Here is a 26,927-nt window from a genome sequence, read left to right as displayed (position 1 = left end):
AGCCTCCAATAAAGGATAGCAAAAGTCACCGCTCTCCTTCCTTCATGCAACCAACCAGCTGCGAGGAGGCAGGCAGCGGCGACGTAAAACGAAACCAGCACTGGAGCCCGTGTGAGTGTGTTTGTGTGTGTGTAGGCAGCGCACAAAGATGATTAATTAGTAAATTAAAGCTCCAGTAACCGGACGCCGCAGCTGATCGAGGCTCGGGACTCAATAGAGGACACCGGCACATGTGTTCTGTATTTTGAAGAAGGCTAGGTAAGTCAGATCCTCCTCCTTTGCTGGCGAACACGCGTCCCCGCTCGCTCTCGTTGCAGTTGTGCGTCAGCGTTTTCAGTTAAAATTATGAAGCTGAAATATGCGTGCGTGCGTTTGTGTAGGTCTATCCGGAGGGGACTTGAGTCCGTGACAGACGAGCTCACAAACTCAGCTCAGTTTGGCATCCATAATTTACAAGCCGCAGCCAGGCTGTGTTGAACTCCGCGACACGCAGGTTCCTGCAGAGCATCAGCAGGATCCTGCAGGCGACATGCGCGCTGTTCTGAGAACCCCAACGTGACCGAGCGACCATTAGCGCAGCCATGAATACTGCCCGAGTCATCGGATCAGTTTTAAAGCGCGCCGGTGTGTGCAAAGTGCAGGCAATAACAATTAGATGCGATATCTTGCTGCATCCACGCTGTTATGACAGGAGAGCAGATGGGCCCACTGTAACATGTCAAACAGCCTCATTTATGTTTTGCTCTATGTATTATTTGTTCTTTTAAATGGCATTTTTTATTCAGCATGTGTTCGTTGAGACCATATGTGATCCCGTTTGTCTTCATGGTAATGCAGATAGAACACAATTTGAGATGCGAAGAGCTTATTACGCCTCGAAGCAATGTGCGTCAGATAATAATTTGCCAAACTGATCAGATTGTTATAGCCAATAAAGCAGGTCCAGTCAATGTGAGCAGGAATTTTAGTGTCAGATCAGTCTCATCAGATGCACACACTTTATGATAGTGAATTAACGCCCCTGTTTCCGCCCCCCTCTTCACTCTCTCTCTCTTCAGTTTTAATAGGCTGCAACGTCACTGAGGCAGCTCTGTGCGCACTGGAAACCCGGAATTCAATTGGTGGAACCAGGAGGGGAGCCCCGGCCTTTTCTACTGCAGGAGGAGCAGTTTGAAAGAAACCGTGAGAGAGACGCCGCTGCCAAGACAGCAGCAGGAGCAGGAGCAGCAGCCTGCGCAGTTTAGGAAACGGCACAGCCTCCTCTGCTGCACGGCATGAGGGACTTCACCAAAACTGCGCACTGACTCTGCAGGATGCAACGCTGCAGCTGCATAGTTTGTTAGACATAGATAAAAGCAACACGCCAGTTCCGGACGTGTGCAGGAATTTGACAGAGGAATTAGGCTTAACCGGTCGCTGGCCACAGCTGCGACATTTGGTTTCCCCACTGAGAGTTTATCACTCCTCCCCTCCGGAGAGCCCTGCGCTGTGGCCTTGTAGCGGACATGGGAAATGTAAACAGTAGTCGGGCTGGATTTTAAACTACGCACACGTCTTACGTCCTCCTCTCGCCTCCTCTTTCTCCTCCCGGGGCGTCCGAGATGGAGATGGAGACGAAGAGGGTCGAGCTGGAGCAGCAGGGAGAGGCAGAGCCGCCCATGCACAGCGTCCACGGAACCAACCGGATCAGACCGTCCTCCTACCGGGCCCTGCGCAGCGCCGTGTCCAGCCTGGCCCGTCTAGATGACTTCAGCTGCGAGAAGATCGGCGCGGGCTTCTTCTCCGAGGTGTTCAAGGTAAAACAAAGTGTGTGTGATCAGATGTTTTATGACTCACTTTTTCTGAGAACTTAAGTTGTCTTTAGGATAGGCTCAAGGTTTAATGTTCACATCCTCCAGGTTCCCATGGTTACACAAAATCAAAGTTGGTCTATTTGATTATTTAAGCAGCGCTGAGTGAGTTGACTAACTGTTAACTCACTTGATCCCTCATCTATGAAATAAGTGGTATCTATGGCAACCAGTGCATCCTAAACCAAAAACCAAGAGAAAAAAGATGCATGATGCTGAATAATTGCAGGAGGAAGTTGTTAATGGGAGTTTTCTTTGGTTGAAGGATGGCGTCATGGTGGACATTTACACCTCACTGTCTCATCTAATGGTGCTCTTCTCTACACGTGTTTGCAGTGACCCACATGTTGTGTAAGGTGGACACAGTGTGTTTTGGTGTGCAAGTGGATACTGTCAGGACAGGTAGATTGGGCACGTGTAGGTAACCCTATACTCTCCATCTTTGTTCAGACCAGCCACCTTCCCCCCTTTGTCACGCTGCTGTTAACTTGCATAGAGGCTAATTCTGAGGATCGCATCATTAATGATGGCTCTGAGTTGCCTCATACAGATTAGTGTGATGGTGTGAGAGATACCACAATACAAAGGTAGTGTGTAGTTGGTGGAGCTTGTATTGTGGTAATCAATCATGTATGTAGTCTGAGAAACAGGTCTTCAGACTGAAGGACCTTACTCTTCACTAACAATAATACCTGTAAATTAAACAAACTAAAGAGGTGTAACTGCATATGATAATACGGTTGTTAATGAGAGATTATCAGGAGCATCTTCATACCCATGTGGGAGCAGTGCCAAGACTCACTGAAGCAGGAGCGATGCGTATTCTTTCCAACCCTTTTCCTGCTTCCTCTTTCCAGGGTTTTGTTTGATCATTGTTTGTTACTTAAATGCGTGATGTGGGTATAAGGGCACATGTCATTGCTGTCAGGTGATAACCTACTATTTAAAAAATATATATATCAGTTTTCAGTGGGAGTTTGAAGGATTTTTTACAGTGGAGAAAGCTGGAAGATAAGGAAAAGTGTAAATTATTAGGAAATAAAGTTTTTGTTCTGCTATTTTGTGCACAATGTATTTGGAATTGTTCACCCAAAATCACATTTTTGATGTAATGCTATGATTTAATATTTTATTTAATATTTATTTTGGCTTTGTGTTAAGGCTGCAGTTAATCATTATTTACATTATATACTTAGTTAATAATTTGGTCTATAAAATGTCAGTGAAAAATGACCGTCAGGAGTTTCCAGAGACAAAGTTGACAGCTCCTACTGGCTTGTTTTGTCCAGTTAGAAATCCACAAATATCCAATTTACTACCATATTAAAAAAAAGAAAAGCAGGAAGTTTTCACATTTTAGAGTCTGTAACCAGTTACTTCACAAAAATCACAATTAGTCCATCAAACTTGATGCAGATTAATTTTCTGTTGATCAGCTAACAGATTAATTAACTAATTGTTTCAACTCCACTTTACATATGCATGACACGAAGATCTACAGTGGGTCTGGTAATCCCATGTGGGATAGGCCAAACATTTGGCAATAAACATTTACAATAACCGTCAAAAGGTTAAAACATGAGTCCGTGTAGTCACTCGCAAAACGGTGGGTGATATTACTATATTTAAGCCTTACTGTAGTACTGAGACATTCACATTTGATACATTTTAAAGTTAAAATCTCTGAATTGAATGTGCTCTCTGAACTATCCAGTCACAGCCAAGTCGACCCTCATCTCATTATATAAGACTTTTTTTTTTCTGTTGTGACTTCACTCTTAGTGCTTTGTCATTTGAAGCCACTCCCTTAGCTTTGCCCTTTGAATGGCCAATGAGCATGCAAATGTCACCGTGTTTATTGCTGGCCTGTCAAGTTGGCACTTAGATTTGGATCGGCTTGCCCTTTTGATAGCGACATATAAATGCAAAATTGTTACCGCAGCTATCAGTCACATTTAAAATGTTTGCTGACATGGCTGACTAAATGATTGTTCCTATATCTTGGTTTGGTTCAGAGGAAAAGACCCACCTGTTATAATATAATAAATTAACGCTCTTGGATGTTTTGTTTATTAAATTTAGCAGTCACTTAAACATATATGGAGCATGTTATTCAGGCTTTGAAATGATGTCCGGCATTTTGCTACAAAGGCTCTGGCTTCCTGCCGTGTGTGTGCTGTTGTTGAGCTTCAGTCCTCAGTGCAGATCAATGGGGGCTCGCGGCAGACAGCAACCAACCATTCACCTATCCGGTGTTCATTTTTTGCAAACTGAAAAAAGTAAAAGGGAAAGGCAAAAACAAAGGGAGAAAGGAAAGGAGCACGTGTTGAGACAAATCCTTCGTGTGTGTGTGTGTGTGTGTGTGTGTGTGTGTGTGTGTGTGTGTGTGTGTGTGTGTGTGTGTGTGTGTGTGTGTGTGTGTGTGTGTGTGTGTGTGTGTGTGTGTGTGTGTGTGTGTGTGTGTGTGTGTGTGTGTGTGTGTGTGTGTGTGTGTGTGTGTGTGTGTGTGTGTGTGTTTTTACTCAACTTGAAGGCTCGACGGCAATACAAAAATAACAAAGACGTTGCACCATTGGTCACTGGTTCTTTTAACTACAAGAAGGATTTATTTATTCTGTTGGTTTCTCAGGGCTGCAGGTTTTGTTTTTTATCAAACAAGGTGGATTGATTTCCAATTGGATTATTGCATTCTGATAATAGATCGGTATATTTGCTAATACAGATAACTACTGTCTAAGAAAAAGAAAACACAGGAACAAGCTTCAGATTTGGTTCTCATTTGGACCTTCTCCATAATTTACATGAGACATGGAAATCTCACAACATCGTTTTCAAAAGCTTCCACAGCTTTGGAAAGTGACTTAAGTGCTTATTCTTTTCATAAGTCTTGTATGTTTGGATCTGTATTGGCCTTCCTTGAATTCAATTGTATTTATAGTATCAAATCATAACAGGAGTTATCTCAAGACACTTTACAGATGGAGTAGGTCTAGACCGCACTCTATAATTTACAAAGACCCAACAATTCCAATAATTCCCCAAGAACAAGCATTTAGTGTGACAGTGGCGAGTCCCTTTTAGGAAGAAACTCGGTGGTGAGGAAAAACTTCCTTTTTAGGGAGAAACCTCGGACAGACCCAGGCTCTTGGTAGGCGGTGTCTGACGGTGCCGGTTGGGGGTGTGATGAACAGTGGCAATAATAGTCACAATAAAGATAATGGAACAGTGACTAGAAATAGTAGTTGTAGTAGTTCATGGCATCGCAGAGCGTTACAGGACGTAACAGGGCACAGCTGAGCATAGCAGGACGTAGCAGGGCATTGCAGAGTGTAGCAGGGTGTAACGGGGCATAGCAGGGCGCGCAGCACGACCAAGGAGACAGCAGCAATCAGATAGCTTGTAGTTAGTTTTGGGAAGCATATCTGTCCCCAGCTCAATAGCCTCTTAATATGACACATTAAGGAGAGCTTTCAAAGGGTTTTTATGTTCTCAGCAATGCTTTTTTTTGCCCCTTTCAAATCTGTCAATGATTCCTTGCGTCAGCTGTGAAAATTACCCACCTACAGCTTACAACCTACTGATGTTATACTCCTTGAAACCTATGCCCTGAGGTTGCAGGCAAGAGAGTTTTCTTGACTTTAGACATTTATATCTCCACAGTGGCTGAATGGATTTTCACCACTCAAACTGCATTTAAAACATCTATCTCCCTTTTTGTTCTTTTGCAATTTGAACTGTGAAGATAGGCCAATCTCTTACGAGGACCCTGGGATCAAAAGGATGACCTCCAGTGTTGCAACTTGCTCATGTTTAACCACCCCAGCTGCTGCAGATGCTTTATGTTAAAGGGTGATATAATGATTATGTAGGGTATTTCACACTGTTCATTATGGTCTCCTAATGGGGTATGTAACATTGGTTGGGCTGAAAATGGCCTGGTTGATATTTTATTGGCCCTTATGCATGCCTGTATTTTGGCCCTATTTGTAACAAGAGCTTTTCTTCCAAATATGGTATGCCCATGAATATTTAGATGAGCTGCGTGCTGATTGGTTGAGCGAATTGCCATACGCACACCTTAGAGACGCGCGCTGATTGGTTTAGCGAATCCCCAATACACACACATTAGAGACGTGACAGAATCTCATTTTTATGCAAGAAATCAACTATATAAAGCTCAAATTGGGCCGTTTTACGAAAATTGATGGCTAATTGCAAATTTGGTAAGACGTGTCGGACTTTAAGACCTCCACATAGTCTGACGAGAAAGCGGCAGCCTGCGGGGCTCCATACCCAGGGCACAGTCACCCTTTGTGGATACTGCACTACCGGGGCTCCGCGGCCGGCTGCCGGCATAACTATAATATATTTACGGCTTGAATTTCGTCACTCCACTTTTATAACATCTACCCCAATGTCTTATAAGTGTCCGATTTTATTTTAAGGCATTTTTATGAAAGCGAGGCGTCTTGTTAGGATGAGCAGCTGCTAGCTATATGTCCCATTCAATACAATGGGGAAATATCACAGCTAGCTACACTTTCGTCATAACTATAATATATTTACAGTTTGAATTTCGCCATGGCACTTATATCACAGTTACCCCAAGGTCTTACAAAGCTAACCGTTGTGTCTGATTTGAATTTAAGGTATTTTTATGAGGGGTCTTATTAGGAGGAGCAGCAAGCTAGCTATGTGTCCCATTGAATACAATGGGAAATGATTGCGGCTAGCTACACTTTCGAGATCTGCGTGACCTAGATTCAGAAGACTACCTGATCTCAGGTCAGTTGTGTAGCTTATGTAAATGTTGGGGCGTGACCGTTCTCTTAATATACCCATGGGCGTGACAAAGGTACAGGTTTTGAGATGCTTACGTAAGCAATTAGCTTTGTTGAGATTCGCCCGTTTTCAGCGGCAGTTTGAAAATATGAGATTTTCATAGTGAAGGGGAGTCATGGGATTTTGAGCTTCTATGTATGTCCTATTTACCCACCGAACTGTTGTTATTCAACTATGACAGGGTAAAATCGGTTTTGCATTCTATCACCCCTTTTAAGAGTTTCAAATAAATAGTTCAATATTTTGGGAAAGTTAGATAAGAAGATTGATATCACTTACTGTATATGCCTACACTGCCAATTAGCTTTGAGCTAACTCTGGTACAATAACCTACGTCAAAGTAACATTTTTATGTTTAATATTGTCCATGGTCCATTCAAAATAAATAAATGTAGATTTACTGTCCTGTTTCCTAAATGCAGCTTACTTAACTTATCTTTTTCTATGCATTTGAGCTTTTTGTCCACACACAAACTTTCTTTTATTTCACTAAAAACAAATCTTTTGGAAAACTTCTGCCTGTGTGAAGATTTTTAGAAACTCAATGTTGATAGATTTCTGGGCTTGCAACACCAGAGTGCGCGTGTTATGTCCTTTTGTGAGGCGACATTTCGTGCAATGGCAAACGTGGCAAAAAATGGTGCTGGTTCTAACCTCTAAGAGGACATTTTACATGTTTAAATGTACATAAATGTACAGTTATTCTTCCAATATATTGAGGAATAGAGGCGTCCGAATGCTCTGTGGCTCCAGAAAACCAGATTTTACACATGAGCGTAGGGTTGATTTTAGGCATTGACCTTGAATGGTTATGGTCAGGATGGCCCATGGGTTTCTGGTACAGATCAGGTAGTGACATGCGCTACGGAGCAATTGATGCGCCATTGCAGCCAGGTAGCCTTCCGCTAATAACTTTTTTTCAGGCCTCTGATTGGCCAACATAAGGTTATATTTGCGTCTGTTGCATGGTCTTGACCGTGCTTCAATTGTTTTGCATTTTTATTTGGAAAGAGATTTATGTATTTATTTTTTTTAGGCATTTTTTCAGCCTTTTATTTGTGACCGGACAGCTAGACATGAAAGGGGAGAGAGAGGGGGAATGACATGCAGCAGAGGGCCGCAGGTCGGAACCGGATGCGTCGAGGACTGAGCCTCTGTAAATGGGCACGCGCTCTACCAGGCAGGCTACCCAGGTGCCCCAGAGATTTTTTTTTTTGTTTTTTGTGGACAAGACTTTAGTGTGAAGGAGGGAAAAAAAAACATTTTCCAAAAAACTGTGTACTTGTAGACTTGTGTCAGCCTGGTCACACCCTGGTTTGTGTGCTCAAACTGCAAACCACACAGGTTGAGAAGGTCTGATTGTGTTGTAGCTCCATTTTCTCTATAATTTCAGGGCTGATGACAAATGTTTGTCTTGGTAATTGTTGCAAAAAAGTGGGAGGTAAACCTGAAATTCAAATACATTTACATGAGTCATACAGCGAGTGTGTGTGTGTGTGTGTGTGTGTGTGTGTGTGTGTGTGTGTGTGTGTGTGTGTGTGTGTGTGTGTGTGTGTGTGGATAATAAGCTGAAGGAGAGTAATTAGATAAAGAGGGGATTTAAAACAGACTGGAGTCTCCGAAGGACAAACACTGTCAACTTAAGTGAAGATGATAGTGTGTGTGTGTGGCAGCTGCCTGTGACAGAGTTGTAAAGGGAAGAAATGGGTTGCCAAAAACTGCTGTGTGTACGTATGTGTTATGTATATCCAGTTTTCATTTTTGGACAAATTTTCAGTATTATCATATATTTACTTGCGGTTAAATCATAGGCCTATCCTATTACAAACATTGCAGTTAAACTTACAAAAGTTTGATATATTTAAACTGCAATTTAAGTTTTTGTTTATATGTGTGAAGAATTTTTGTCTATAATACACAACATAAAACCCTCATAATATTGTGTTTTGTTGATTGTTTGGTATAAAAAATATTCCATTTATAGACAACTGAGACAAATGGCGAATAAAAATGTTATTTAATTGTCACAAATTATATTTTTTGTCAATCAACAAATTGATTGATTTCTTAATCATTCCAGCTCTTATTGGCATGTGAATATGCATCAATATCAGAAACATTGTGTCATTTATGCCATTTAATCCAGCTCCATGAACAATTTCCGTCTTTGGTACCAATATATAATTTGTGGATTAGTTGGTCAAAAGAAAATTGTGAAAATAGATAAAATAAGTAATTTATTAAGCAAAAAAGTGAAACATTAACTGGTTTTAGCTTTTTAAATAGGAGGATCTGTTGCTTTTCTCTGTTTTTATATTTGTGTAACCTGAATATCTTTGGGTTTTTGGACTGTTTTGTATGCCTTTTGTTTGATATTGGACAATGGAGAGGTGACAGTCCTCTTGAAAGAGCATTGTCCATGAGAGAAAGAGAACTCTTCAATCAGGACATGTTGGTATATGATCAGTTCTTAGTAAATCCTGGGGGCAGGAACAAAATGTCAAAATGTATGCTCTGCAAAGTGAATGACAACAAAGGAGTTACATGCACACACAAATCACTATCCATCATCAGCTGTCATCTGTGTGCTTGTGATCAGTGTCAGTGTCTGGGATTAGGAGGCTCTGTGTGTGTCCATGTTGCTATTGAATGTTGGTGTTGGTATGGGAGAGCAGGTGCAGACTTGAACATCAGCGGCTTATTGTAGCACTTTTCTGTCATTATTCCTCTCCTCCCTCGCTCTAGTCAGGGCCTGCTCCGCTGCCACTTGCTGCACAAGTATTTAGCTTTGTTTATGTTCTGCACAGCCGCACAAACACGAAAGCACTAAGCATGGGATGTGCTGTCTAAACTTGAACCACCATGTTTATTGCTTAAAACATTTCAGATGGACTAGGGATTCAAATAGAGAAGTGTGGGGCAATACTTGCATAATTATGTGTGTGTGTGTGTGTGTGTGTGTGTGTGTGTGTGTGTGTGTGTGTGTGTGTGTGTGTGTGTGTGTGTGTGTGTGTGTGTGTGTGTGTGTGTGTGTGTGTGTGTGTGTGTGTGTGTGTGTGTGTTTCCTCCCATCCATGTTTGCTGTGCGGTAGCTAAAGTTTAAGGAAGACCACTCCCCAGTGAGAAGGTAAACAAATGGCTCAGTGTTTGCATGTGTATGTCAAGTCGGTATCACAGAAATTGCAAAATGTTTTTGTGGTGCAGCAGAGCTCAGTAGTTTTTTTTTTTTTTTTTTTTTTTGTCACCTATGTGTCATGTTTTTTTGTTTTTTTTAAAGAGTTGGTTTACTGAAATTGCAAAAAAAATTCTAGTTTTGTCAAGCCATACAGAGTGACGCTGACTGTCACTCTGCATTTCTTTTGCCATGGTTTATTTTTTTTTTGCCATGGTTTTTACTTACATGTGCCTCCTCCCTGATTCAGGTGAATGGAATTAAATTGGTCTTTTTTTTCTAGAGGACCAGCTCTTCCCAGAAAATGTGTCCCTGTTTCTCTGGATAATCCAACTTCTACCCAAGACATCTAAGATACTGAGAAATTTTCATACACTTCTATTCCAAAACCTGGGTGAATTAAACAAGCAGTCTTGCCATTTTAGTATTGCACTTGCAAAAAGTTTGAGAGCTTACAAGAGACAGAAAAAAAGTGGTCAAAATCAAAACCGCAGAGGCATCCTGACTTTTAGGTATGAGTCAAGCTCCAATAACACCTACATTTCCCATGATGCAACTCTAAACATTCTCTAATTCAGTGGTTCTCACGCTTTTTTCAATAATGTACCCCCTGTGAAATATTCTTTGTGCCAAGTACCCCCTGACCAGCGCAAAGCTTATTTATTTATTTATTTTTTTGAAAAAAAAAAGCCTTTTATAGAGGTACATAAACAACAACTTTGTAACTGAAAAACATTTAAATGCTACTTCAAATGTTTAAAATACATTACTAAATTAATTTACTATTATAGTATAATTGTTTTTCTGGGAATTATGCATGAATAATATTTTTAAATTAACATAATTAAAAGAAATTCTCTATTCTCTGCAGTGCTCCAAAGTAGGCGTACCCCCATTTGAGAGAGACTGCTCTAATTAAACCCTCTGTCTTGTAAATGACCATGTATTAAACAAACCAATTTGTAACGCATGCGTTGTCCTTCCAGCCTGCTACTACAAAACCTTCACTCACTCTTCACTTTCTTTCACTCAGTTTTTCATTTTATTTAAAAGACAAACACCAAACAGGTGACTAGCAAGCAACAGGTCAGTGGTGATACACGTGTATTTCTGCATGTATGAACTTGATTGACAATGTTTAGGTCTGTGCATGTGGAGGAGTGTGGTCACTCCAGTGTTGTGCAACAGACAGAGTAAGCCGTTTGTGTCAGCTTGTCTGCTAGCTGACTGTTCGCCTCCTGGATCAGGTTGTTTCTGAGCCTGGCTCGACTGCACAAAGGGGGGGTGGTGAAGGATCTCCCTGCTCACTCTCTGAAGGGTGCCTCGTTTCAGTCGCCCACACAGATGCATTTACGCTGACACTTTTTTTCTTCTTCATCACGCGCCAGCTTAAGCCTTGAGTTGTTTTGTGGTAGAAGCTAATTTTCTCGATTCTCCAATGCACATACAGAGCGAGTGGAGTTCACTCCTTCAGGGACTTTTTACTCCCAAAGCTCGCTTGTCAAATCGGATGAAGCTTTCCTGTTGTCTTGAAGTGATGGCTTGAAAAGCTGATTCTCAGGCAGATTTTGCTTTAGTCTGGTAAAAAAACACTGCAGTGTTGCACATGATGATGATATTTCTCTTTTTTAAAGGGTAGATTCTGTTTTTATGAGCCTGGCTACAGACCAGTAAGACTGTAACATACTTTATTATGTAAATACCACAATAACCTGACTGTTGCTAAACATTTAGATTTTTGCTTTGCAGAGACTTACAGCAAACTGATTTTATAGGAGTCTTGATGTATTTCCTCCAATAATCCCTATCCTTTAGAGACCCTCAGGTGTGTGTGTGTGTGTGTGTGTGTGTGTGGAGATATTGTTTCGTGGAATGTTAGCATCCTGAGAAGGAGTTTATAAACTAACAGTTCACATGGTGAGTGTATTTAAAGTCTTGTTCTGATGTTTTAGAGTCAAAATCCTTAAATCTTACTGTTTTATGCTAAAACAGTAAGCGTATTGCGTGTGGAGATAATATTTGCCAAAATATATATTTTAGCAGAAAATGTGGAAAAGGCAATTTTACTAACATTTTAATGGCTGGTCAAAAATGACTTTGGATGCCCCCGAGTTAAGTATTTCTAAAATCCTAGCTACAGCCCTGTACAATAAATCTCATAGACTCTGTTTGTTTCTGACATTACAGACTTTTCCCATCTGTTAACTTCATCCTTTAAACTACTGGTCTGGACTTAAACACATTTTCCTGCAGTTTCTCTGTTACTACAGTCTTCACATTTTCTATCTAAGAAGCCTTAACTTTTTTTAAAGGTCTAACCCATCTCTTTTGCCCTTGTGTGCATCATCATCATCATCATCTGCAATCTCTGACACATCCTCTGTCTTGCTGTGCATCAGTCGGGCCACCGGCTAATGACCGACATCGCTGCACACGTTGGCAGCACATAGCAGGAGCACAAGATGCCTGCAACCTTTCCTTTGCTGACAGCAGCACTTTACAAGGCCGAGTGTGTTTTTAAAGGAGAGCTTAAGGGTGTGTCTGTCGTGGGTGTGTGTAATTGCTCCATATCATGGGGAAATCTTGATGTAGGCGTGGACATTGGCATTCCAGTGGCGAGTCCATGGAGATGACCAGTAAAGTGGTTGGCATAAAGAATTTGAAAAAGAATACCACACATACCCCGTTGTGGCTTTGCAGGGTTAGGCAACTCGCACACACACACACCTAAGAAAATGTTGCCCAATTTGCTGACAGACTCTCAGCTCTTAATAATGATGAGTGAGAGGTTGTTTATTTGGAGGCTAAAATCTGTCGGAACAAAACACTGGGGGTGTAGCATTGTTGCATTTCCAACCACTGCGGCATCAGCAGTTGGCTCCCGTTTGCACTGTAACCTGCCTATATATGAGTGAGTGAGAGAGAGAGACTGTTAGTGACAGGATTCCAGATGAGCATGTAAGAGTTTCTTCAACTAAGTAAGAAGGCAGATGTGTGCAGGGAAAAAGCAGACAAGTGTGATGTAAATCCAGAGCCATGCAGAGCTCCCACAGTTCTGCTTGCTTGCCAAACAAATCTGTGCTAATGGAAGCAGGAGAAGCCTGAGAAGAGTGTATAAAGAAACCTAATTGGCTACAAAGCTCCATCTACCAGCCTGCATGAGTCTGCATCATCCTCCTAAGTTCTGTAAATATATAAAGATTAGTCCTGCACTCCATCCACACTCCTGCTGCGGGATTACATTTCTGCTCAAACTTGTGTGTGTGTGTCGGTGGTAGAGATTGTCTGGCCATTAACTGTGTGTGTTTTTAATAGCATTACTCACTGCACTCCAGTCTTGTCTGTAATATGCTTTATGGTTTTTTCCATTACCACTCTGATCCAGAGCACAGCTAAGATCCAGGCCAGTGTCACACTGACTTCAGCTCAACACTTCTGACTACAGACTTTGACCCCTCACACACTCTCCCTCCTCCCTCACCCTTTTCATTCTTTTATTACACAGTCATGTCACTAATGAAGTCACAACCTGATATCCTCCTGTGCCAGTTCAACTTTATTATTAGCTCAACAGGAAATTTGTTTTGCAGTCAGGCATTAAAAGCCTGATTGCAGATCCTAAATGCAAATAAAGTGTGGCCCTTCAACCAAAACTCAAAACGTATGATTGCAAACTGATATTAATTACATACTTGACTGTATTTTATAGTTAGTTATAAGTTTTGGTAGGGATACCAAATTGTTCCTTTTTCAATACCTTGATTTGAGAATACATTTTTCTACAAAATCATTTCATTTAATTGAGTAAAATGTCATGACAACTAGTTAATGGATTGGAAATTTAGTGCAGAAAGTACTTTTGAGGGCATTTGGTCAAACATTGCAGGTATTTGGTCATAAACATTGTATTTACTAAAGGATACAAATAAGTACAGCCTCACAGAGCTGCATATAGTAGCACTAGACAACAAATAAATCCTTATGCTAAGGTTTGTTAAAATCCGTAAGAGCATAAACACAGCTGTGAAACAGGCCGATTAAGTTCTTAAAGGGGCGCTATGCAGTTTTGGCCATTTCTTTGCTGTTTTCTCGCTTTTTGCTAGCAGGCTTCTCTATAGAGCTCCCCCTACAGCTTTGGAATGGATATTTGGCAGCTCCTATGTTTACTTGTGTCTGACTCCTCGCTTGGTCAGTCTGCCGTTTCCTTTTGCTTTCCTAGCTTTCTCTTTCTTTTTTGCCGGCTCAGCCATGACAATAGTGTGAAAAACTCCAAGGCTACCTTGTTAGCCGGTTCCTGAATGGGCGTGTATGTGTGCAGTGCTGTGAAGCTATTAATTACATCGCGAGACCGGATATCACGTGATACTTCCTGACGTTGAGGCCGGCGGCTCGCCGGCTGAAAGTTGCATTCAAATTGAAAAAAAGTCATATAACCATTCCAATGACTCCGAAGCTGTTCAGTTAAGGTAAATTAAGCTAAAAAATTGCATAATTCCCCTTTTTAAATTATATATGCAAATACTCCTGTAATTTATATTATCAAAATATTATAATATTTAAACAATATAAAATAAAAAGACGCACGACAGACAGACATACATCTGACCTTTTCTCTCTACACTCTGCCAGAGATTTTTGTGCTTGTCTGCTGCTTGTGTGCATTTCTTTTGGAAGTCAAACTACTTGCCAAGCAAATATAGCCTGAGGGGGGGTGGGGGGTGGGGAGCATGTCATGTCACCATGGTTACCATACTAGACGGAGCCATTGCCATAGCAGCAGGTCAGGGCACAAAAGAAACCAAAACAAATGAAGAAACTCGACTGACTATAACTCAGAACTGTGTTGTAGTTTCCTTTTCATCGGTGTTAACTGATGTGATTTATGTATTTATATTGAATTATCATCGTGAATACTGTGCTAAAGGCCTGTTGTGTTTAGCTATATATCTGTTTTATGTGTGCATGTGTACTGTGAGGTGTTAAATAATATTTTCATCACAGTCATGTTTCTTTGAAAGGTGGAACAAACTTTAATTGCGGTGGTGCTACATCGCATCATTTCCTTGGCTTTCCAATATGTACACAGAAAATGTTGAATATATAGTATTGAAATAATTTGTGTCAATTGTGGATCATTTTGGATACATTTTTGTTGTTGTTTTGATGCAGGTGCAGCATCGTGTGTCAGGCCAGGTAATGGCTCTGAAGATGAACATCCTGGCCAGCAACAGAGCCAACATGCTCAGGGAGGTCCAGCTCATGAACCGACTGTCGCACCCAAACATACTCAGGTAACTGAAACGTTTGAATCCCAACATGCTGTCCTTTTTGTTTTGTTTTTACCTGGTTTACATTCTATGTTTTGGGGCATTTTAGGCCTTTATTTGGATAGGACAGCTTAGACTTGCAAGGGGAGAGAGGCCCAGGCGCCCACATTCTATTATGTCTAATCTTTATAACCTCCATCCAAAAAGCCTTGACTTGTCATGAAATGTATTTGTGTGTCTAGAAACTGTTGTTCTCATTCTGTTGTTAAGTGATTGTCTGCTCTGCCTCCAGGTTTATAGGTGTGTGTGTCCACGAGGGGCAGCTCCACGCCCTCACAGAGGTAAGACGCTAATTAACCTGCTGCTGAATAAAAGTGTGCAATTAGAATCACTTTAATGTGTGCCACAAGCACACATTATGTAGTGCCATTTTACCTGCCAACTGCTTGCTGGACCTGAGGCCTAAGATTTTAATTGCCAATGACTACTTATGTTATTGTTGTGATCATGGCCAATATAGAACCTTGGACCTTAAATTTAGACATACAACTCTAAATAAATACAAAACATTAATTGAAAGAAAATCATGACATAGGAAAGGTTGATTTGGGGAATGCCTCTAATTGTGATTCATCGGACCACTATTTCAGTTACAGTTTAGATTGAGATAACCTTTTATTAGTTCAGCTACAGCACAGTTGTCATGTCAGACAGCAAAATTGACTATGCCTACTAAAACTTTCCGCTCTTAATTCCTGTCCAAACATTAATGATGCAAGATATATTCTAAGTTTGATTTAAAAATCAAATATCAATTGCAATGTATATATTTCTTTATGCAGTATTGTGACATCTCTCTTGGGCTAATGTGGAGTTTTACTCTTGAAACAGCAACTTAAGGGAACGTTCTACTTTAAACTTTCGAAGATCCTTTCTTGTAAAAACATTAATTATTAATCTCATCCATCACTATTCACTATTTCTCTGTATTTCCATGAGTAGATTGTTGTTCACATTTCATTTTCAAACCAAACAAACTTGAGGATTGGATTCCCAACTGAGATGTGTACATTTATTTTTCCGAGCTTTTGCTACCGATTCCTTTTGAAATCCGATTACATTTTTTGATTGCTAAAGAGAGGTTGATCATGAAAGCAGCAGCTCTGTTTTTATTTTTTTTTGTATAAAACAAACACGTCTCTCTACATGAACACTGTCTAAAGGCCTAAAACGGTAATATCATCAACAACTGTCTGACAGTTGACTTGGTTAAATGAGACTGGGGTCAGTCTGTTCATGACATTTCACCTGTTTCTTATGTGTGATGGATTTACCTGATGTTGCCGTAGTTACTGAGCTGCTCAACAATTTGGTGTTCTGCTGTGTCTGTAATGGTACTACTGTATTTGTGTGACACGTCATCGTGTTGTATTATTTGAAAAGGTCAGCAAATAAATTAGTGTTTTTAAAAAAAAAAAAAAAAGAGTTGGGTGATAGACAGTAAAACCTCTTTTGTGGCCCAGGTGTTGACTTCTCTATAGGGCAATTGATCTTTTAGTCTTTAAAATGTCAGAAAAGGGGAAATTCTGGTCACCTTGTGGTTAAAATACATACCATACTGTATAACCACAATGTCTCTGGTGACCTTTGTTTCATGTCACAGCTATAGTTTCTGTTTATATCTCTACTCTCACTGTAGAAGAAGCAAAAAGGCTCCCACAACTCTTAAGATTTTAGAAGATAAAAAAAAGAAATGGCTACACAGTTTCCCACAACTTAAGGTGGCATCTTTAACTCGTTGCTTGTTTTTTCTTTACAGCACTTAAAACCCTGAGATATACAATTAACATTGATGTAAAACAGAAAAAGCAGTAAATCCTAACATTTTAGAAGCTGCAACTAACAAAAAAATGTTTTTACAATTTTTTTTTCTACTACTATAGGCTAACAGTTAACATAGAAACGATCAGACATACATTTAAATGTCCTCTGTAAATAGACAGTATTACATGGCTATGCTGCCGCTGGTAGTAGTAAATTACAACTTGACCTACTTTCACTTGACTACGATCTCTGTGATCTGCATAACACAGTACAGTGGAAGGTTTGCATTTAACAGAGCAACAGTAATAACCTAATATACCATTAAAACTGAGATTAAACTACATTCTAGGTTATATTTGCACTGAATAACGCATTCAATAAACAGTCATCACTAAAGATTACAACCCTAATCTTTACAGGATATTACTGCACGGAATCAGTGTGACTTTTAGATCCCAATTTCCCAAAATAATAAGGGAAGCAGCTTTTATATTAGCAGCTAATCACTTTCATAATAGAATGAACTCCTTGTTCATTCATTTGTGTGTTGATAATTAAACTCCTTTTTGTTGCCGTTTATCCCAATGATCCAGTACATTAACGGTGGTAACTTGGAGCAGCTGTTGGGGAGTGACAAGTACCTGTCGTGGAGAGTGCGGATGATCCTGGCCCTGGACATCGCCCGGGGACTGCAGTACCTGCACAGCAAGGGCATCTTCCACAGGGACCTCACCTCCAAGGTGATGAGACAAACACTCACGCATCGGTGCCCACGAACAGCACATACACATCACTGAACATCAGGGACTTTGTTTCTAAGGTAGCAACACATGTGTATTATATGCACATAAAACTACACTAACGTATGGATGTTTCGCAAGAACATGACTACCCTGAGGCACACAAAGAAGTCAACACACTAATGTTGTTCCAACATGAGAGTCTTATAACTCCACAACAATTTAATCTTTTGCTTTTATTGTAGATTTTGGAAACAGTAAAAAGCTCTGCTCTGTTGGTGCAGATTAAGAGGCTTTGCAGATGCGTCACAGATCTTGCAGCGACATCAACAAAAATTATCTGTGGGAAATATAGCAAGTCAAAATGAATACAAATGAATGATGAAATGAATACGTTCACAGTAAACTACTGAAACAGTAAATGGACTAAACTCCAAAATGGCTTGCAGCTAAATTGATCAAAACATATCACATATCAAGCTTTAAAACCTAAAAAAGCCAGAGAAATAAGATAACCGATGCAGTCTTTTATTTTTATATTAATGGGTCGAAGATGCTTGAGTGTCTGAAATCTCAATTCAAAAAGTCTGCAAAGGAAATGTTGACATGCTGGAAACTGTTGGCTATTAGCAAATCAAATTTGAGGAGATACTGTGGTCGAGTTGACATTGTGAAATAATCACTCCATAGTGGAAAATGGCACAGAAACCAACAGTTTCTGTTAATTTCAAGGGAGATGGCCCAATTGTAAGTGTGGAAACATCAGCAGTTGTCCTTTACAGCAAATTAAAAGCTCTGCTCAACAGAATCTTTCATCACTTTTTGAAACACACACACACACACACACACACACACACACACACACACACACACACACACACAGACAGCAGTAATAGTGATTTGTGTGTCATCTGACCCCTCTGTGCAGAACTGCCTGGTGCGCTGGGAGGGCTGCGTGTGCTCAGCCGTGGTGGGAGACTTTGGCCTGGCGGAGAAAATCCCAGATTACAGGTCTGTCCATTCATCGAAACTTCTATCAACAATGTGATTAGATAAGTCACGCTCAATGAATCACATTCCTCTACTTCTCTATTTGTCTTACTTATCCCTAGCTATATCCGTCTGAGCAAAGTGTTCATAAATGTGTCCCACAGCTTCTCTTTTCTCTCAGATGAGACACAATCACACACAGAAAGAGACATGTTAGTCACACCAAGGTTTTTCCAAAGTATGTACAAGCTGCCTCTCTGCCGAATGTTGTGGTTAACCCCCTCTCTCCCCGCCACCACTCACTGTTTAAAGATCTTGTTATTAATACTGTGAGGTGTCATTGCAAGGTGGCCATGACGCACAGCGGACTCGCCGCTCTGTTGCCGTCCTCTCTTGTTTCCTTCTGTGTTTGCAGGTGTGTTTTTTTTTTTTTTTTTTTTTTTTTTTTTTTATATGCTGTAACATTTATGTGGCAGAATTTATTCACTGCCATCAATCCACTGCTGGTCTGTGCGGACTATAAATGACCAGCAACGTTTTCTTCAGAATTTTCTTCTGCTGGTTCTTCAATGACATATCTTTTTATAACTGTAAATTTATTTTATTTTATTTAACTAAAATTAGGAGTACCACAATAAGGGAAGTGCTTCAAGGCGAAGAAAGGAACAAAAATTTAAAAAGCAGTACTGATAGTGAATTATAGTGTTGTGCAAATACAAAGCTCCAAAATTTGGAATGATAAATATATAATAAAGATTATAAAGTTTATCAGCCATGTCCAGGGAAAAAACTCATCTCTAGACTAACTGTCTGGAAGTGCTGAAATCTTGGCAGTATTAAAAACTTAGTATCTGGAAAAACCTTTAATGTCCTCAAATATTGATTATAGCCAGAAATGGTATTACTCTTATCATTAATCTCTTGGCAAGAAAGAAAATAAGAAATATTCCAGTTAAGTACCACTAGGTCAAATTGTAATTAAGTACGTGACTTCAGTAAACATACTTTCTCTTGTTCCCAGTTTATCTACGACTTGACATCACTTCTCCTTAACGTCAATATAAGTCCATGACTCAAATTAGACAGTTTGTCAACATTGTAATTATATCAACAGTCAGCCAGTGAATTGATAACAATATAGAGCATCAACTGGCAGACAGTAGGTCAGAGTCTGCCAACACATGTATAGACACACACTCAACACACAGTTACGTCCCATTAGCTCCTTATCCTCCCCTTCTTGCTCTGTCTAGTCATTTAGTAAACTCGACTCTTGCTGAGACAGGTCAGGTGTGTGTGTGTGTGTGTGTGTGTGTGTGTGTGTGTGTGTGTGTGTGTGTGTGTGTGTGTGTGTGTGTGTGTGTGTGTGTGTGTGTGTGTGTGTGGCCACCACCCACCTTTCGTGTTTGCAAACACACACGTGTGTTCGGTGAAATGTTTCATGCTTTTGACTTAAGAAAAATGTCCATCCAGCTAAAAAACAAGGCTAAAAACTTTTTACACACTCAGGGCTTTGACCTGAGTGTGTGTCATTGTGTATTCTTGCATACCTGAAGCTATCAAACCTAAAGCCTCTGTTTGCTCCAGCCTCTGCTTCAATAGCAGCTGGTGAATTGTGTTTGTCGTTTTTCAAGGGCATGTTTGCTTTTATATTGTAGTCAAACACTGCTGTATCCTGTAGCGGAGTGCTAACAGACTGGGTGATGTTGACAACCCTTTACGAATATTTGTGGTAGTGTTGTAGTGCTACCACTGTGATTGTGGCATGAACGAAAGGAGGAAGGAGGGAAGGAGAGGGGATGAAGAGGTCTTAGGAAAAGCACTCCAAAAAAGGTCAAACTATTCCAGTCCTCCTTTTGCTCTTACTGGATCTCTGCTGCCCCTCATAGAACAAGTCTCTCCTGTCCTTTACTCTCCCATCATTCCTCTCGTTTCCTTATTAACGCTTTCTGTTCATTTCTGAGTTTTCTGTTGAGCTGTTTTCCCCCAGTTGCCTTCTGTACGCTCTCTGTTTCTTGTTTCTGTCGGTCCACTTCTCCAAATGGTGTTTAGGTTGGGAACCACGACCGTCTCGGCTCCTCATCTCTCCCTCTGCCATCACTTCCCTCGCTGTGTTTTTCTGCAGTATCATAGCCCACTGTAGCAGATGGAAATAGCACAGACAGGATGTGTGTGTGTGTGTGTGTGTGTGTGTGTGTGTGTGTGTGTGTGTGTGTGTGTGTGTGTGTGTGTGTGTGTGTGTGTGTGTGTGTGTGTGTGTGTGTGTGTGTGTGTGTGTGTGTGTGTGTGTGTGTGTGTGTGTGTGTGTGTGTGTGTGTGTGTGTGTGTGTGTTGCAGATTCTTGTTTTCCTTCCTTTTTATTCAGCTAAAATTGCACAACCATATCTCAATGTAACTGAAAAACACTGTGGTTTCTTAGATACAGAGGAAGTGCACACAAACACACTCACAGAGCTGGGTTTTACCCCATAATCTCACTCTCTTAGCTTTCTGTTGATTAATCGCTTAATTTACAAAGGTTTTCAACTATTTCTTATTCCGAGGTGAAATTTCTTTAAAGGAACACGCCAACTTATTGGGAATTTAGCTTATTCACCGTAACCTCAAGAGTTAGACAAGTCCATACATACCCTTCTCATCTCCGTGCGTACTGTAACGCTGCCTGACGGCCCCAGTGGCAGCAGCCCATCACAGAACATGCAAGTAAATGGTTCCTGAAATCCTACTGCTTCCGAATTGTGACAAAATAACGCCAACATGTTGCTATTTACATGTTGTGATTTGTAGAGTCACAGCGTGTACAAAAAAACAACGTAACACGAGACACAGCCATCTTCTAACAGTAAACAAACCGGGAACTATATTCTCAGACAGGGTGCTGCAAAGCAAATCATTCTGGCCAAGTACTATATTCTTCCACCTGAGAATATAGTTCCCGGTTTGTTTACGGTTAGAAGACGGCTTTGTCTAATGTTACATAGTTTTTTTTTTGTACACGCTGTGACTCTACAAATCACAACATGTAAATAGGAACATGTTGCCGTTATTTTGTCACTTATTCGGAGCAGTAGGATTTCTGGAACCAGTCACCTGCATGTTCTGTGCTGGCCTGATGCCGCTGGAGCCGTCAGACAGCATTACAACACACACGGAGATGAGAAGGGTATTTATCGACTTGTCTAACTCTGGGGGTTAAGGTGAATAAGCTAAATTCCCAATAAGTTGTTGTGTCCCTTTAAAGCCCCATCCGCCAAATTAGCATTTACATTCACCTCCACTGTATTTGAGTAAAGGTAGAAAACTCAAAACAAGGGTGAATAAATCTTTCTGCAGGTGCCACTCGCTGTTTTATAATTTGGGTGAATCAACCCTTTAATGGTGCCTTTTTTAATAGACTCTTTTTGTTATTTAATTAAGTCCTTTTCTTTCAGGCAGTTTCAGACCAACCTCTGTAAAGACTTCATTTTAATGGATTCCAAAGTCCTTACAGAAACATTATTCTTTCCCAAACCTGTGAAATTTTTTAAAGCAATATCCACTCCTTTCAAACGTGGGTGTTGTGAAATGGATTTAAGCGCTTCAAATAAGTACTAGTTTAACATGAAGCCTCCATCTGTTTCTCTCCTCTTCCCTCCATCCATCCCTCCCTCTTCCCTCTCTCTGCAGTGAGGAGGAGGACCAGGAGCCTCTGGCTGTCGTCGGCTCCCCCTACTGGATGGCCCCGGAGGTGCTCAGAGGAGAGGTGTATAATGAGAAGGTACCAACAGATCGCTGTCTTCATTACCTTTCAGCTGCAGATTGTTGCAAGAGTTCAAGGTCCACAGTGGGTGTGATGAAAGCACACCCAGTCAAATAAACCCAGTACTCAGGCAGTGAAGTAAAGCAATACATATTTAATAACTCAGTTATTATGTTAAAGGCAAACAAGAATTTAGTTATGTAAGAGGTGTACTTCTTGGCTTGTATTTTTCTGTATGGCTCATTGGACATCCTGTTTGCCTGACATGTTCTGTGTTATGCAGTCTGCCTTGCCTTACAAGACACTACAAATTAGTATAAACCACATCTGGAATGTAGTGCATGTTTTTAGATTCTATTGCAAAAAGAAACCTGATACAAAACCACATCATTGACCTAATCAGATTTTCAGACCTCCATGTCTACAATAAAAGCATAAACTACGTACATTACCAATAAAGCATATGCAATTGTAATTTACATGAGAAATACATTTTGGATTTTGATCTGTTCAACAGCATATTTGAATGTTTGGTTAAATGAAAGTTGATAAACCCAGAATATAAGCACAACAGTAAAATATAAACTGTATGGTAGTTCTCTTTCCCCGTTTTATTCGATCTCATCTTTACCCCTCCATGTGTATCTCTCTTTGATCGACTCATCGTCCTCTCTCTGCAGGTGGATGTGTTTGCGTACGGGATCATCCTGTGTGAGATCATTGCGAGGATACAGGCCGACCCCGACATCCTGCCACGCACTGAGGTACCGATGACAACGTTGTCATCATTAATGATTCCCATGTTCCTTTATTTTCACATACTTATCATTTCATGCACGGCTCATGTCATAGAGCCCCTTATTATATCATTGCGTGAATACCATTATTAATAATACGCAAGTCTTCTCGTGTATTCCTGTATTATTTACTGCCTGAAGTCTGTTGGTATTTCAAAAGCTCATGACTGTTGTGCAAACAGCAATGTCAAAATGACTTAGGTTTCAAATTGGTTTCGCAATGCCAGAGACGATTTTAAAAAATTATGTAAAATGGTGGATATCTCACTTTGGAATCTAACTGCTAATCTTGAACAAACAGGAAGCTGACTTTCTTATCTTGAAAGAAGCTTGCATGTCCCTAAATGCTCAAAATAACTGACAAAATACATATAGTGCCTTATGATTTGTTTGTTAAGCCTAGTGTATATGTTGTGACTCTCCTACTCACTTCAGATATACTTGATGATAAATCAGTGTAGATAGTAAAACTTTTTATTTTTGAGTAAGCTGTTGATGTTCACTGTTGTACCGCAATGCTTAGTCAAATTAGAGGAACTGCTCACAGCTGCAAAAAATAAAAAACAAAACAATTGCAGCTGATGGTGAAACGGCATTAGAAACAATAATATAACAAAACATCTGCTGGTACATGTATTGCACCATTTCTTTTTTGGCACAGCCAGTGCAATAATGCCAGCAATAACAACATACTGTGTACAGTTAGTATGTGGTGTGGATGTAGGACTCAGCATCAGTGTTAAACCCACACTGAAAGTTATTAAGAGTATTTCTCCACCTTGTGTCCTGTTTTTGTACAGAAACAAAAAACACTTCTTTTTAAAGAGCGTAAGTGTACTTTTTTGAAAATCTTTTGTGTTTTTGTACAGGATTTTGGTCTGGATGTGGACACCTTTCAACAGATGGTGGGAGATTGTCCTCCGGACTTCCTGGAACTGGCCATTGCCTGCTGTAATGTAAGAAAAACACCCATCTGACACACACACGCACCCCCTGCTTTCTCTGTTAATTCTGTTAGTTCTCTTCTTTGCTCCTGGGTCACTCTATCATTAGCCTATTTTTCCAAAATGATCATACAGCTGAATCAACAGCTAGTTTGTAGAACAGTCAGGAAGTAGAATTTTTTGCAGGACTGTTGTATAATACTGCATTAGCTTTACCTAGGTGTACCTTGGTGTACCAGGTATCTACAGCGTCACTTGGGAGAAGAAAAAATTACTTTTGCATCACGTCTTTGGTACCAGATGCCAAATGTTCTTTGAGAATTGTACGTTTATACTTAATGGTGCTTTCATGTTTAAACAAAGCAGTTATAGAGCATGCTGTAACCTATGTTTAAATGCCACAGATAGATGACTCTAAAAATGTTACAGATTGCATGCTTGAAATGGGTGGGCATCATCTACCTTTTAGCATCCAAGTCAGGTGTCTATGTTCTCAATTTCCTGAGTTTATGGATCAAATAAAAATTTGATCAAATCAGTCTCATTTTTTCACTGCAGTTTATTTTAAATTTCTGTAGTTTTTGTCTCCTCTTTCCTTCATGCTCTTGTTCAATCTGTTGAATTTGTTTCTCCCTCCTGCCAGATGAATTCAAAGCTCCGTCCATCCTTCTCCCAAATTGTGGTGGAGCTGGAGAGGAGACAGGCTGAGAGGAAACCGAAGGACGAACCATCAGTCAAAGGTGAGTCCTCAAACGCTTTGTTCTGTATGCACCAAATGGTAAACATGTTTGTTTCTGCAGATTAAAAAGGTCCATTCACTCTTTTTCTTTTAAAGCGGTTTCTCCAGTCATTGGCCCTCTACGAAGACGATCCCTCTGCCTCCTGTCAGATCCTCGACTCTCCCGCAGCAAATCCGACATGCTCCACCCCCCAGAAATGTCCCCCTCTGTTACTATGGCAATTCCTGCTCGGGTCAACCCCTTCTCTCAGAGGGAGGACCTCAAGGGAGGCAAGATCAAGCTGTTCGACACTCCCAGCAAGTCTGTCATCTCCCTTACCTTCACCCTGCCTCCTCCACCTGACTGCGACGACCCCTCTGCGTCCGAGACCGACAGCGGTGAGCTACCGAGGAGGCACAGGCGCTGCCACTCACTGCCTTGTACGCCTCCTCCGCACCTCACATCACCGCCGAACACTGTCCTTACCGAGGAGGAGTCCACGTCTGAGGTAGACACTGTAAACGGAGAGACAAACCGAGTGAGTGAAGAAGAGAGACTGTTAGGAGAAGAGAAGGAGATCAGGGAAAGGAGCGGAACTGATTCAGGCCTTCCTCTTTCCTTTGAACCCCTGTCGCTGGATCAAGAGGAAGAGGGGGAGGAGGAGGACTACGAGGAGGAGGAGCCCATGGACTGTACCAGCTCCCCAGACACACAAGACAGCACTTCATCTCCTTATTCCAAACTCTCCTTTCCTCCGTCCCACTCCTCAACTCCCATCCAACCCTCCACTCCTCCCTTCTCGAAAGGCTGGGGGTCGGCCATCTCCAACGGGCCCCCGTGCCTGCCTCCCCTCTCTCATTTGGACAACAACAACGTGGTCATGGGTCGACCCTTGGGATGGAGTGCCACCACCAGTGCTCCCACCACAACCAACAACAACGGCTACCACTTCCCTCCCAGCGACCCCGCTGGGTCATCCCCATTCGGCTCCGGCAGCGGACACTCTCTGGACCAGGAGGAGGTCATCTCCTGTCCCGGCTGCTGCCTCGCTGGACTTCGCTTTCCCTCAATGTGTCCCCGAGCTCCACCGCGCAGAAACCCCTACAAGAACTTGAACGGGGACCATGCAGCTTCACGTGGGCTGCTTTGTCCGGGACCCAAGGGCCTGCCGCCCTCCCCTACCCCGACAACTACCACCGCCAGCCTGGAGCCGGGACTGGCCTTGCCGGGGGCACAGACATAAACTTCTCAACACCAAATGCACACCGAGAAGATTTGTTGAAACCAAAAGCTTATCCCTGGAAATTAAGTGGGTCTTCGAAGAATTTGCACTGATTTTAACGCAGCAATACCCTGCTTATTTTCCAGACATAGTTTTTGGTGCAGATCGGTTTACTATAACACACTGACTTTCTCCGTGTTAGCTGTAGGACGAGGTGCTGGTGGCTTGTTACATGTCGCCCTCTGCTGGGTTGAGGGCGACATGTAGATCTGACTAATTGATCTACATCAAAGAACTGTTCAGCATGGAAACACTCCAGTTTGGGGTCCAGTTGGTTGGATCCTGTAAATGTGCAGATGTAAAGATTCTTATGACTGATGATATTGATGATGATGCTCAAATGAGGAATGTTAAGCTTAGTATTATTACTGCTGCAATGATTTTTGATGTTTGGTGCCGTTTCTAAATGAACAGGCAGTTTTGCTTTAATGTCTTTAATTATCAAGGTGTGTATGTGGGTGTGTGTGTGTGTGTGTGTGTGTGTGTGTGTGTGTGTAAGAGTGGGTGTGTGTGTGTAAGAGTGGGTGTGTGTGTGTGTGTGTAAGAGTGGGTGTGTGTGTGTAAGAGTGGGGTGTGTGTGTGTGTGTGTGTAAGAGTGGGTGTGTGTGTGGGTGTGTGTGTGTGTGTGTGTGTGGGTAAGAGTGGGTGTGTGTGTGGGTAAGTGTGTGTGTGTAAGGGTAAGAGTGTGTGTAAGGGTAAGAGTGTGTGCTGTACACCGTTCTTTTGTCCTTTTTTGTTGTTGCTGTATGATCTCTATTGGC

The 26,927-nt window shown here is 41.3% G+C and overlaps 1 protein-coding gene across 2 annotated transcripts; it reads left to right on the top strand.

Annotated features, from left to right (window-relative positions):
- tesk1b (testis associated actin remodelling kinase 1b) lies at nucleotides 1-26,684 on the top strand. Of its 2 annotated transcripts, none has more exons than XM_028564751.1 (11): nucleotides 1-111; nucleotides 1,059-1,796; nucleotides 15,034-15,155; nucleotides 15,424-15,472; nucleotides 17,549-17,695; nucleotides 18,624-18,706; nucleotides 22,352-22,442; nucleotides 23,105-23,188; nucleotides 24,091-24,177; nucleotides 24,809-24,905; nucleotides 25,001-26,684. In XM_028564751.1, exons 2-11 carry the CDS (start codon nucleotides 1,602-1,604, stop codon nucleotides 26,125-26,127), a joined length of 2,082 nt encoding a protein of 693 aa, XP_028420552.1. In that variant the 5' UTR covers nucleotides 1-111; nucleotides 1,059-1,601; the 3' UTR covers nucleotides 26,128-26,684. The 2 variants fall into 2 exon arrangements, with proteins under 2 accessions (XP_028420552.1, XP_028420551.1); XM_028564750.1 differs by having other exon boundaries at nucleotides 1-258.
- Nucleotides 26,685-26,927: the final 243 nt, after the last annotated feature.

Source organism: Perca flavescens, chromosome 19, assembly GCF_004354835.1.
Source record: "Perca flavescens isolate YP-PL-M2 chromosome 19, PFLA_1.0, whole genome shotgun sequence".
Lineage (NCBI taxonomy): Eukaryota > Metazoa > Chordata > Actinopteri > Perciformes > Percidae > Perca > Perca flavescens.
The sequence above is the reverse complement of the archived record's forward strand: the minus strand, read 5'-3'. Positions and strand labels throughout refer to the sequence as shown.

Excerpts from the sequence above, each read along its gene's own strand:
- tesk1b (XM_028564751.1), top strand. The coding sequence starts at position 1,602 with ATGGAGATGGAGACGAAGAGGGTCGAGCTGGAGCAGCAGGGAGAGGCA. Across the intron at positions 15,156-15,423 it reads TCGCACCCAAACATACTCAG|GTTTATAGGTGTGTGTGTCC; the intron begins GTAACTGAAACG and ends CTCTGCCTCCAG. Across the intron at positions 18,707-22,351 it reads GAGAAAATCCCAGATTACAG|TGAGGAGGAGGACCAGGAGC; the intron begins GTCTGTCCATTC and ends CTCTCTCTGCAG.